Raw genomic sequence first — 12642 nt, 5'->3', positions numbered from 1 at the left:
AAATGTCATTGCCATAAGCTTTTACGCCGGCAAAAGCGACCTCTACACGTCAAAAATACTTTTCAAAGTTCATTTTTCAATTCGCACTGACGACAACCATGACAAGCCCCGCTGGAACAGCTCCAGCAACGCCGCCTCCAAGACGATGTTGGAGCCCACCCGCATCCGAGAGACCATGCCTCTCCAAGGGACGCCACCAACGGCTCGGGCTCCTTCAAAAGCAGCTGCACCGACGTCTCACCCACCCGTGCGCACGCAACCGGCTACTCGTCCATCCCAACAACAACACCATCGACTCCAGCTACGACCGCCACGGCGCGCATCGCGGCGCTGGAAGCCCAAGTGGCGGCGGTGACGACCGAGTCGAATGCTCACATCCTCGAGCTCGAAACAAGCCTTGTGACGGCAACGACGGCAACGAAATTTTTACGCAAACCGGTCCATGGAGCACATTGACACACGATATCTGCCACCTCAAAATCACCGCATTCGTCAAGGAGTCAGTCGGAGGTTGATGACCTTGGCGCCGACCTCAAGGCGCTGCAACTGGGCCACGACATTCTCGTGGCTGCCAACGACGAGCAAATCGCAGCGCTTGCGAGCGCTGACGCGTCCAAGAACAACCAAGTGCAGCAGTTGCAAGCGCAGTGCAACGACTTGGAGCAGCACGCTGTCTTCCCCACGAACGCCCTCCATCAGCTCCAAGCACTCTACTCGCGCCGATTACGCTGCCTTCACTACGACCGCCCTTAGTCAGTTCCAAGCACTCTACTCGCGCCGACTGCGAAGCCAAGGACCTCCAGATACGCCCGCTGTCGACCGCAACGACCTGGCAGAGATTTGCTTGTCAGTCTGCCATGACTTCCAGATACGCATCCGGAATTCGCGGGAATCTATTTTTAGCCACCCGACATGACCGTTTGGGAATCAGCAATCCAACGAGTCGAAGCATGCCAACGGGCGCGGATGGGATCGTCGACCTCGACGGTCATGCGGACGAGGGGATGAAGCGCAAGAAGCGCAAGTCCAAGCTCCGGCCGCAGACGATCGAGGAGGTCTTCTCGTCGGTCTCGACGCAAAAGGCGAATGGCATCAACCCGCCGCCCGAGAAGATCGTGCTCTCGCCGCGGTCGGCCGAGGCCTGTCTGCGCACGGGCGTGAACCCCGAGACGCTCAAGATCCGGGACCTCGAGTCGTTCGAGGTCGCGGGCGTGAGCCCTGCCGTGCAAAAGATGCGTCACGAGGCCTACAGCATGCGCCGGCACGACCAAATGAAGCTGGTCCGCGCGGAGAAGAAGGTGATCTTGGCCGACGAGGACGCGAGCAGCGAGGCCGTGCCAGGCAGCCACCGGTCGCCGTCCAACTCGCCACCGAAAAAGTCGGATTCGCAGTCGAGTATGATCGATCTCGAGAAGCGCCGGCTCGAGAAGGTCCAGTTCCGGCAGCAGCGCGAGATTGAGCAAATGCTCGAGTTTGAAATGAAAATGAACCGCCTCCAAGAAGAGGCCGCGCAAAAGGTCTTGCGCGAGAAGCAACTCCACGACCAGATCGAGCACGACAAGGCGCTGCGCGTGAAGGAGCTCGCCGAGGCGAAGCGGCTCAAGGAGATCCAGAAAAAGGCGCAGGAAGACGCCGCAGAGGAGCGCCGGCGCCAGATTGCAGCCCAAATGTTCCAGCGCGACAAGGAGCTCGCCGAGCAAAAGGCGCGGCAAGAGCGGCTCCGGAGGATCGAGACCAAGCTTCGCGAGGAAGAGCGCCAGAAGAAAGCCGAGGAGCACAAGCAAAAGACCGAAGCGATTCTTGCCAAGCAGCAGAGCGAGATCCAAGCGCGGCTCGAGGAGCTCACGGTCGCCGAAGAGACGCGCCAGCGCATGCTGGAGGAGCAGCAGGAACAGCGCATGCGTGACATGGAGGAGCGCCGGGAGATGGTCGCCGCGCGCATCGACAGCAACCTCCGCCAAGCGCGCCGCGTCGAGAAGCAGCGGAAGCGCGAAATTCAAATGAAGCAGCGCCAGAGTGAGCAACAGCGGGCCCAGGTGAAAGCCGAGCAGGAGCGCCAGCGCGAACTCGCCAAACAAGAAATGGAGCTCATGGAGCGGAAGCGGCAGCTGGTGCTGGAAGACGCACGGCGCGAGGAGGAGCGCAAGAAGGCCGAGCTTCTCGAGCGGCAGCGCGAGGTCGACGAGAACGTCCAGAACGTCCAGGAAGCGCACTACCGTGCGCTGCAGCTCAAGCGCGAGCAGCGGCAGATCCAGAAGCAGCTCAAACTCAGCAACGTCGACCGCATGAAGCGCATCCAAGAGTACAAGCGGCTCGAGACGTTGCGCAAGATTCGGGAGGCCGAAGAGCGCACGGAGGCCATGATCCAGCAAAAGGTCGAGCTCATTCGGCAGCGCAAGGAAGCGTCCGTGCGCTCCAAGATCCAGCGCGACACGATTGTGCAGACGATGGAGAACGTCAAAGTCACCAAAAAGTGGAAAAAGGCTTCAAAAACCATCGACAAGGTGCTCGGCATCAAGAAGCCGTCGCGCAACCAACGCCCGCAGTCGAGCGAGACGCTGCCGCGTAGCCGGAGTGCCGCCGAGCTGCCCCAGCTGCGCGCCAAGACACCACCGAGTGCCGTGGGCAATTCGAGCAAGAACATGCGACCAGCGTCGCCACCACCGACCAAGACGGCCTTTCGACACATCCAAGAAACCGAGGCGCGACCGGTCGACCCCTCGCCGTTCCGATCGCCGTACGACGAAGTGCCCCACTTGATACAGAAGAAGCTCAAGCAGTCGAGGCACACGGAGTCGTCCGTGTTTTAATTTAACACCCGTCGTTTGCAATAGAAACCCTACAGCATCAAAGACACACATCGGCCACAAAGGACCTGCCCGCTCTAGCTGAGGCTGCTGAACGCTCGCAACGGCTGCTCTCCTCGTCGGTGTCACTACTAGCAGCCTTGGAGCTACACTGCTATGGATATGCATGAGCCCGTGCACTGCGCGCCTCGACGAGGCTGGCTGGCGGCGATCGTGGGTACACGTTGACTCATTTCGTTGACGCGCGTGTCAACAAATTTGAGGTTTCGTGACTTTTTCGCGAAATGTCAACGCGTCAATGCGTGTGATTGGTTGCAATTGAATGCCAAGCAGCCAATCAGCGTCTGCCATGCCATTTGCTCGTTGGTATTAAAATACACTTGTCATTTGTATGTAATAGCATTGTATTGAAAACGAGACATGGCCCTTTCCACTTCCAGACTGTTACAGTTTGTCCTCCGGGCTCGCAATTCGACCACAAACGCATGCGACCCTGCGGCCTCCTTGCAGGCGTCGTCCTGGCGCTCACAGCGCTCGGCGCCGCCGACGAGCAGCAGCATGCCATGGAAGACATCGACCACGATGGCATCATGGGCACGGACGAGCTCTCAGACCTGCGGGCGAAGCTGCAGCACGCCTTTGACGTCGACAACAGCGGTCGCCTCGAGAAGGACGAGATGCGCACGGTAGGCACGCATGGCCATGACGACGCCATGGCTCATGCAACGGCAATAGGTGCTCGAGGTCGAGCACGTCTCGCGCGAGTTCAACCAGCTCGACGCCAACGCCGACTCGTACATCTCGGTCGCGGAGCTCGAGTCGCGCTGGGACGAGCTTGGGTCCGAGATGACGGTGGAGGAGGTTGCCGACTGGGTTTCCTACTCTGTGCAGCTGCCGCAGTACTACGACAACTTTCGCAAACACTTTGTGTCGGGCTACACCTTTCCGCTGCTCATGGACAATAACGGCGAGCGGCTCAAGGACCTCGGCGTCTCGTCCGGCTTGCACCGGCACCAGCTCGCGCTCATGATGAAGCGCAAGATCGCCGGCGTTGGCAAAGGTGAGCGCTACCGCCTGAATCATCGCCATCTCACGAGCGTCCTAGTCCCGCACATGGCGCAGGAGCCCACGTGCCGTGTGAGCCAAAAGCCGTCACGGTCGCCCAAGTACAAGCTGTCATGGAAGACCGTCGACGAGCGCCCGTCGCCGTCGTACCAGGTCCAAGTGCAGCGAAACAACGTGTGGGAGACTGCTTTTTTGGCAAGCAAACGAGCTACAGCGAGCTCGCGACCGAGCACGACGACTTTCGCATTACGGCGTGGAACGCCTTTGGTCGCAGCATGCGCGTCGAGCTCGAGTGCCCCGCCGTGCCGTCGTCGGGGCCTTTGACCCGTGGCGTATCGCCGCCACATCCCATCGACGTCGACGACGATATCTCGTTTTTTGGCGCGGTCAAGAGCTATCTCTGGTGGCTCGACGAGGTGCTCCTCATGGGCGCGCTCATCTTCTTCCCGATGCGTGCGTACATTTACGGCGACGTCAACTTCCTCCTGCGCGTCTTTCGCCGGCTCCCGCCCATGTCGCCGACGCGCGTCGTCGTCGAGGTTGAGCATGAAGACCCGGCGAACCCGTCGCTGACCGAAGCCCGCGTCCGCGTCTCGTGGGAAAAGCCGGTCGAGAACGGTGTGCCCATAGTGTGCTACTGCGTCCGGTACACGGACGAGAAGGACAACCACCAGTACCTCAAGATGACGTCGCTGCCGCTGCCGACCGTGTGCCGCCTCTCGCCGCTGCGGTATGGCGAAACCTACAAGTTTGTCGTCGAGGCCACGAACGCGTTTGGGCTCAAGTCGCGCTCGTCGCAGTCGACGTACATGGTGAGTCTCCCAGTCCGCACGGCGCCCGCGACGCTCGATAAGAAGCGCTCGAGCGTGCTCCGCAACCAGTGCTACCTCTGCGCCGACCCGACGATGCCCAAGACGGCCGCCCTCGAGTTTCTCGATGCGCTCATTTTGCACTTTTGCTCCAAGTGCGACCGCGAGTTTTGCCACGCACACCGCCGGTACACCAACCACAGTCGCGCCATGAGCTGCCCGGCGGTGAACGGCAAGTGCGTCTGCTACCGCTGTGAATACGTCAAGCCCGAGCACAAGTAAAACAGATTACTATTACATGGACCACTCCTCTGGCTCGATGTTGTCGGCTCGCTAGCGATGGCTACCGGTACAGCACGTAGAGCCTGGGAGGATCAGGGGAATGATTGACCCAGGATCCTCGACCATTTGCAGTCCCACCACCGTCGACAGAGTCCGGACGTGTCAAGTAAGCATGGCGTCGACGCCGCGGACCCGAAAACGACTTTTGCATGGCGTAATTGAAGGAGCCCGACAGGGGGTAGAAGCGCGCTCCAAGGTAGGAAGAAGAATCCATGGATCGAAGATCACATGGTGTCACCAAGGCTTTAACTGGGCTGGCGCTCTTGGCTTAACTTGCACGCGCCTTGTGGTCGAGAGGCTGTGGCACCCATGTGATGGTTCTTCTTCCGACGACGACGCAATGAGGGGCGGGCGGAATGATGCGCGCGTCGACACCTCACCTTTCATTGAGGCGAGCTGCTGGCGCGTGGGCCGGCCCGCCTCGAACAAGTGATTGCTCTATGTCACATGCTTTCTTCACCTGTTGATCCATTTCATCAGCTTGCGATACGCCCGCAGATCGGTGCTGTCCCGCACTTTTCCTTCTCGTCTCTTCGCCCTCCTCCACTTCGCTACCGCCTCTATACATACATGTAATAGTAGGTAGACTGCGATACATGTAGTCCGGTGGCATCGTCGCCATCATCGTCGCATCGTCGTCCCTGGGCCTCCTTGCAGCAGAAAGGCCGAAACGAGATTCGCCAGTATCCAGTGAGAAAAATCCACCGCTTTTGGACCAATGAGCGCGCGTTGCTTGTTTATGCGGATGACGAAACACCTGGGTTGGCGTATCCGGATAGATCTCCGGTTAATCGACCTTGAAGTGGCAGTGGCCATTAGAGAATTTTCCCTTCGTCTGCCATCCCCATGTTCCGCCTGGCCACGCCCATGCGCCGCGGCGCCGTCGCCGCTGCCGGCCTCGGTGCTGCCGGCGCCTTCGCCACCTCGGCGCGCCTCAACTCTGGCATCCACCACCCCAACTCGCACAACAAGGACAAGAACGGCGTCTACAAGTTCGTCTCGCCCATCGAGTGCGACGACGGCGCGGTCATCGTGCCATGGGAGGTGCCGGAGCGCGCGACGCAGCTCGCCAAGCTCGAGAGCGATGCTTTCGACGTCGTCGTCATTGGCGGCGGCGCGACGGGCGCCGGCTGCGCCTTGGACGCGGCGACGCGTGGCATGAAGGTCGCGCTCCTCGAGCGCAACGACTTTGGCGCTGGCACGTCCGGTCGCTCGACCAAGCTCATCCACGGCGGCATCCGCTACCTCGAGACGGCTTTCATGAAGCTCGACAAGGCGGCCTTCGACTTGGTACGACCTATACCGTCGCGACCACACGGTATATCTCATGCGTCGATGGATTGTAGGTCACGGAAGCGTTGGAAGAGCGCAAGCACATGCTCTCGGCGGCGCCGTACATGAACCGCCCGCTTCCGATCATGATCCCGATCTACACGTGGTGGGAGATCCCGTACATGTGGGTCGGCGCCAAGGCGTACGACCTCGTCGCCGGCACGCAGCGCTTCGTGCCGGGCAGCTACTACATTGACGCGGAAGAGGCCATGTACCAGTACCCGAATCTCAAGAAGGACGGCCTCAAGGGCGCGATTGTCTACTACGATGGCCAGATGAACGACACGCGCATGAACCTCTCGATCGTCTTGACAGCGGCCCAGAACGGCGCCGCGGTCGGCAACTACATTGAAGTTCAGTCCATCAAGAAGAACGCGGACGGCAAGGTCGCCGGCGTCACGGTCAAGGACGTCATGACGGGCAAGACGTGGGACATTGCATGCAAGGCGGTCGTGAACGCGACGGGTCCGTTCACGGACGCGATCCGCAAGATGGACAACCCGGACGCGCAGAACATTTGCGTGCCCGCGGCCGGTGTCCATGTCGTGCTTCCGGACCACTACAGCCCCAACCGCATGGGCCTCATCGTCCCCAAGACGTCGGACGGCCGCGTCCTCGTACGCTTCTTCTCCCTGCAGAGTTTTTGCTCATGAAAGGTTGCATTAGTTTTTCCTGCCGTGGGAGAACGCCACGATCGCCGGCACGACCGACTCGGAGTCGGACATTACGATGCTCCCGACGCCGACGCAGCAAGAAATCAACTTTATCATCGAGGAGGCCAACCGGTATCTGGCCGTGCCCGTCACGAACGCCGACGTGCGCTCGGCCTGGAGCGGCATCCGCCCGCTCGTCAAGGACCCGCGCCACGAGAACACGGCGCAGATCTCGCGCGAGCACGTGCTCGAGGTCTCCAAGTCCAACATGCTCACGATCGCCGGTGGCAAGTGGACGACGTACCGCCGCATGGCCCAAGACACGATCGACAAGCTCCAGGACATCATCGCCGACGTGCCCAAGGCCGTGTGCAGCACGCGCGACATGCAGCTCATTGGCGCCGACCGCATCGGCGAGGTCTGCAGCCAAAAGTTTGACCGGATCACGGTCACGCTGCGTGAAAAGTACCTCATGGACAAGGACATTGCCGAGCATTTGATGCGCAACTACGGCACGCGCGCGCTCCAGATCGCCGAGATTGAGAAGACGGGGTTCCTCCACCGCAAGGCGGGCGACCACCCGAAGCGCCTCCACCCCAAGTACCCGTACTTGGAGTCGGAGGTCGTCTTTGCCGTGCGCCAGGAGTACGCGATGAAGGCCGTCGACGTGCTCGCGCGCCGCACGCGCATGGCGTACATCGACACGGACGCGTCGCTCGAGGTCATGGAGAAGGTCATTGGCATGATGAGCTCGCTCTGCGGCTGGTCCAAGGCGCGCCAGGAGCAGGAGCGCAAGGACGCGCTCGAGTTCTTGGCCACGATGCACAAAAAGTAACTAGTATACGACCGTGTACGACGTCCAACATGCCCACAAACAAGCGCACACAGCCACGTAAGGACTCGAGTTTGAGACCTGTGTGCACGGGGAAGAGCGTCGTCTATTGCTGCGAGTTGCCGGAGCTCCAGAAGCCGTCTTGGGAGAACGGAATGCTAAAAAATAAAGATCTGCTGTGAGCCGCGCTGCTTGATGTAATTGCGGAGGCTGCCGCCAGTCGCGAGGTGCGGGAAGTGGCGCGATGTTGCGAGCGCGATGGGAAATTGGGCGTCTTGTCCGCGCCTGGTGGACCGGGAGTACGCTTGGTCATCTATAAAGTCAACTCATCAAAAGCTTTTGTCATAAACAGCAATAGCCGACAACTCAACCCAGGCAAATCGTCTCCTTGGCACTCGCTCGATCCCGAGGTCGTTGCCGACAGTTTTGACGTTGGCGCCAGAATGGTTGACGGTATTGGATTGGCTAGAAGAACTGTTGTATTTTGAATGCACCAATGAAACGATGTCAGTGTCCATGATCGTAGTCATTTCAGCCAATCCGAATCGATGCGAATTTTGCACGCCTAGCTAGCGCCGTCTCTTGCGGGCTTGGCGACCGAAAGCCGACTTGAAAATCGCGTCGCTCGTTCTTGGCACAGTGATAGATGACACTTTGGAGAGTACGAATTGCTCCGCCATGTCGCCGTTGGAGGCGTAGAGCCCGAGAAAACGAGGTTGAAAGGTGCAGAGCACAGACTATTAGTGCTATATTGGAGCTTCCATGCTCCGGGTGTCCCAGTCAAAGCCCTAAGGACGCTGCTCTCGCGTGCCCCGGATTGTGCGTACAGACGACGTCCACATTATTGGTGTGACGACTGCTTTGGGCTCTTGTGTGTCAAGGTATCTCGCATGCAATTCTCGAAAGGATGCCTCCCACAAATCATTCCACGGTCGATCTCACGCTAGCCGACCCAGTCGCAGATCTTGAAGGATTAACTGCGATTGCGGAGCGACGACGAGCCAGAGGTGGCCCAGCGCAATGGGCCGTCGTTGCAGACACGATGTAGCTCCTGCAGGTATGTTGAGGGTTGCCAACGTATCGCTCGCCAACGACCTGCTATCTACTTTGCGCAAAAAGTATGAAGTTGGCAAGGAAGATACTTTTTGCGTTCGCCGGTTGTCAAGGCTACGTGGTAGCATCCTTGGTTCGTTTCGACGGCGGTGACAGTGGCGCGCTGTTCGCTGCCCGCTTCATCGAGCCAAGCGCCATCGTCTCGCATGGGTGCGTTGTTTCGAGGTGCTTTTTGAGCTGCGGGAGCTGGCGAAAGGTAGAGCTGCACTTGTGGCACGCCAGCGGCGTCTTGAGCTTGGCGTGCTCGGCAGTGACATCGATGGGTACGCAGCCATGCGCCTCTAGCGCCACGAGCACATCCGCCAAGGGCTTGAAGAAGGACGTCGTAAATGAGTTCCAGTGCTCCTTCCTTTTGAGCGACGGCGAGATCAAGTCGGTCGAAATCACGTGCAGATGCAGTTGCCGCATGGAAGGGACGCCGTGGAAGCCCACGCGCACATCGGTGCCATGGCTGATGGTAGGCAGGAGTCGTTCCATGTGTTGCAAGAGGCCCATGTGCGCTCGCGTCAAGCCCTCCACGCCAAACGCCATGGGCTGCCGGGGCAGCACCAGCAGGTGCAGCTGGGCCTGTTGCAGCCAGGCTTAGCCACCTCGCGCCGAAGCGAGCGTACCTTGGGATACTTGTCCTTGACGACGACAACCGTCTCGTCGTAGAAGACGACGTCGGCATGCTCCGCCGGCGCCGCCACGTACACCAAGAGCGCATCCTTCCACGGCTGCGCCATCTTGCCGGCAGCCGCTCGATTTCTGATTGGCTCTCGGATGACGTCACGCGCCGACGTCATGTTGACGCTGGCTCTCCCCAGGCTCCTAGCTTCAGTCGACTAATAGTACCCTCCATGGCGGCGTCGTGCTCTATGGCCGCGTCAGGCCAAGCGCCAGAGCTGGCCGCACGGTTCCCATGTCGTCCTACTTTTGTCTGCCACATCCTAATTAGGGCATGTCCTTGAATGTATTTTATTTGATCAGAAAATGACCGCCGAGTTCAGATCGCGTGAGTAACGTAGTGGCCCGTCCCGCAAACTGATTTCAATTAATTAAAATATCTGCCGCAAATCCGAATTCCCTCCTTCTATTCCAGGACCGGCGATACATGGCGCATCGCGTGTCCTGCTCCGAGTATGCCAATGTGGTCGCGAGCCGCCTGTACTTCTCGACCTTCTACCGCGTCGTGTACTTGGCCATGATCGCAACCAGCGTGGCCTGCGTGGGCTGGACCATCGCCAACCACTGGCACTCGCCGGCCTCGAGCCTCTTCATCTCGCTCGAGATCACACTCTGCTGCATGCTCACGCTCGAGGTGCTCATCCGCATGCTCGCCCTCAAGCGCGTACGCCATCGACGATCGCTATGGCCATGATGGCTCATGCGTATGGGCCTGTGTAGAAGTACTGGCTTAAGTGGACCAACCTGTTTGACGTCGTCGCCACCGGTAGGTCGCCGTCTGCCATGGCACGTTAGCTGATGGCAATTAGTGCTGAGCCTGGTCTCGATTGCGCTCTACTTTCGGCAAGAGTCGGTCGTCGAAGAGCTCGAAGAAGTCGCCGCCGACTTTGTCGTGCTCCTCCGCAACACGGTCCAATACGCCCGCCTGGCCGTCTTTCTAAAGTCTTCGATCCTCCATTGGCCATTCGTGCTCACGCCGCATGCGTTAGGAATCGCAAGGAGCTCTTGCCCAAGCACGCGCCAACCGGCATTGACTTTGACGACCTCGACGAAGAAGGTAGCGCGCCTCTCCTAGTACATGTGCACACCGATGGCGTAGAACACCAAAGCATGCTCGCCGAGACGACCCTCGAAGACGACATTCTCTCCGACGTCATGGCCGCGGAAGAGACCACCCAGTATGGTCGGTTAGAGCTGCGCGTCGATGGCGAAGCACCTGCAGCCGCCGCCGTAGTTGCGACGTGAGCCGAGGCGAAATGTATTTAAAAGAAGAGAAGCTTGAGCAAGACGACCCACACCAAATGCGTCGTCCTAGGAACACCGTGCAGCCGCATGCAATGGGAGGAGGATCGAGTCGTACCCGATAAAGGAGAGCAGTGGGAGGAGCTTTTCTTTCGGCAAGTACTCGGCAATGTAGCCCCACATGTTGGTGAGGAGGAAGAGCAGCGACCACGCCATCGCGAAGAGCATCATGACCCAGTCGGCCGCGTCCGAGGGCGCCGTGCACACAAACTAAACACACAATCAAGTAAGACAAAACGACGCCTCGAGCACGAGCAAGGACCATGGTCGGGATGAAGATGCTGAGCGAGTAGCCGTAGAGGCAGACAAGGAACGAGAGCGGGAGGGGCACCGAGATGTACTTGCCGACCGACCAGAGCGCCAGCGGAAGGCCGAGGAGGTAGATACCGACCATCGTCATCGACGTCGCCACGTAGCTAAAGTCGTACGACCACTTGCTCGGGTCGTCGCCTTCGTAATCGAGCCACGACGCAATGTTGGAGCAGCTCGCCAGGCAAAAGATCAACGTCGCCGAGAGCCAAAACGGGCCGTACGCGTCCGGGTTGGCGAGCGCGAGGTCCTTGAAGGACGGGTCCTTCTTGAACGGGATCAGCGCGCGCGTCAAGCGCACTTGAATGTCGACCGTGTCGACGTTAAAGTACTACATAGCACCATATTGAGTGCGAAAGGTGCATACGAGGCAGCGTACGGGTTGGTAAAAGCCAAGGGTGAAGCAGCCGCAGAGGCCCAGTGCCGGGCGGCCATCCTTGCCGTTGCCATGAAGCAGCGTGTCCTGGGCTAAGAGCACGCATCCTGAGCCTTGGAGGCCATGGTCGTCGTCTACCTTTCGGGGACATGGTACCATCCTCGAGGTCGTCTTCGCCGACCGTGACATCTACCGCAGGCGCATGAGCCAAGTCTTCTTCGCAAGAGGTTTCCATCGCACCAAAGTGAAGGCCATGCGAGCGGTCGTTCATGGCCGCGGCCGCGGCCTTGACGTCGGGCGCCGGCTCCATCATCGCTCTAAACCTTCAGAAAGAAAACTAGCCAACCCGCAAAACTCGATATTTTCGTTGGAAAATTAAGTATAGAAGGTTTTGCACGCCGACGATCTTGCCGCCAAAGCTGCCGCGTGGAAGCCATGCCTGGCAATCACCAGTACGAGTTGTTGTGCGTCGGTTGTCAGATTCGACCACGATTTATACCAGACTGGTACGGCGCGTTGCCACAATGGCAATCTGAACAGCGCAAAGATCGTTGCCACAATGGCAATCTGAACAGCGCAAAGATCGGGCTCGGAAGATTTCGGAAGTTTCGCTGCCACCAAGCCTCCACTTCTTCTGCAGAGACGCCCCGTCGGCAATACAGGCAGGTGGCAGCTAGCTCGGATCGAATTAACATCGCCACATGACAAGGGATCCCATCACGCATCACGGGGGCGCATCGGAGCTCGAGATACGGTCAGCGACCAAGCCTTTTCTTCAGCCTTGCCACCACCAAAGATACCTCATCAACTTTACAAAGCATAGAAAAAGAACTTCAACCGTGCGTTACGGTGCGTGGACCCACGAGAAGTCCATCGCTCGTGTACAGTGTACGCGACCTAATCGATACCAAGCAGTAACCAAGGACAATAAATTCCCTGGGTGGGAACTCACGAACGAGACGGAATCAAGGACAGGTTTCCCCGGCGTCGTTTTCCGACGCGCGCCATCGCTTGCGTCGCGGTCGGTTGACTAAAG

The 12642-nt window shown here is 59.2% G+C and overlaps 6 protein-coding genes across 6 annotated transcripts; 4 read left to right on the top strand and 2 right to left on the bottom strand.

The window, feature by feature from the left end:
• The first annotated feature begins 928 nt into the window (after positions 1–928).
• Positions 929–2853, top strand: SPRG_06660 (hypothetical protein). The gene has a single exon (XM_012345474.1). The coding sequence runs from the start codon at positions 951–953 to the stop codon at positions 2808–2810; it is 1860 nt and encodes a 619-aa protein (XP_012200864.1). The 5' UTR covers positions 929–950; the 3' UTR covers positions 2811–2853.
• Positions 2854–3292: 439 nt separating this feature from the next.
• SPRG_06659 (hypothetical protein) lies at positions 3293–4963 on the top strand (the record flags this gene model as incomplete). The annotated part of the gene is made up of 4 exons (XM_012345473.1): positions 3293–3493; positions 3543–3867; positions 3913–4025; positions 4073–4963. 4 exons carry the CDS (start codon positions 3293–3295, stop codon positions 4961–4963), a joined length of 1530 nt encoding a protein of 509 aa, XP_012200863.1.
• Positions 4964–5850: 887 nt separating this feature from the next.
• On the top strand, positions 5851–8029 carry SPRG_06658 (hypothetical protein). Its single transcript, XM_012345472.1, has 3 exons — positions 5851–6313; positions 6370–6972; positions 7022–8029. The coding sequence occupies exons 1-3, from the start codon at positions 5870–5872 to the stop codon at positions 7841–7843; spliced, it is 1869 nt and encodes a 622-aa protein (XP_012200862.1). The 5' UTR covers positions 5851–5869; the 3' UTR covers positions 7844–8029.
• A 936-nt stretch (positions 8030–8965) lies between these two features.
• On the bottom strand, positions 8966–9772 carry SPRG_06657 (hypothetical protein). Its single transcript, XM_012345471.1, has 2 exons — positions 9565–9772; positions 8966–9520 (listed from the first exon to the last, which is right to left on the bottom strand). Exons 1-2 carry the CDS (start codon positions 9736–9738, stop codon positions 9008–9010), a joined length of 687 nt encoding a protein of 228 aa, XP_012200861.1. The 5' UTR covers positions 9739–9772; the 3' UTR covers positions 8966–9007.
• A 236-nt stretch (positions 9773–10008) lies between these two features.
• On the top strand, positions 10009–10876 carry SPRG_06656 (hypothetical protein). Its single transcript, XM_012345470.1, has 5 exons — positions 10009–10283; positions 10340–10385; positions 10429–10561; positions 10609–10676; positions 10719–10876. Exons 1-5 carry the CDS (start codon positions 10047–10049, stop codon positions 10862–10864), a joined length of 630 nt encoding a protein of 209 aa, XP_012200860.1. The 5' UTR covers positions 10009–10046; the 3' UTR covers positions 10865–10876.
• Positions 10767–11944, bottom strand: SPRG_06655 (hypothetical protein). The gene is made up of 6 exons (XM_012345469.1): positions 11847–11944; positions 11745–11795; positions 11610–11698; positions 11184–11561; positions 10980–11131; positions 10767–10930 (listed from the first exon to the last, which is right to left on the bottom strand). The coding sequence occupies exons 1-6, from the start codon at positions 11917–11919 to the stop codon at positions 10882–10884; spliced, it is 792 nt and encodes a 263-aa protein (XP_012200859.1). The 5' UTR covers positions 11920–11944; the 3' UTR covers positions 10767–10881.
• Positions 11945–12642: the final 698 nt, after the last annotated feature.

The sequence above is a fragment of the Saprolegnia parasitica genome, assembly GCF_000151545.1.
Source record: "Saprolegnia parasitica CBS 223.65 unplaced genomic scaffold supercont2.23, whole genome shotgun sequence".
NCBI lineage: Eukaryota > Oomycota > Saprolegniomycetes > Saprolegniales > Saprolegniaceae > Saprolegnia > Saprolegnia parasitica.
This window is presented reverse-complemented; position numbering and strand designations above follow the sequence as displayed.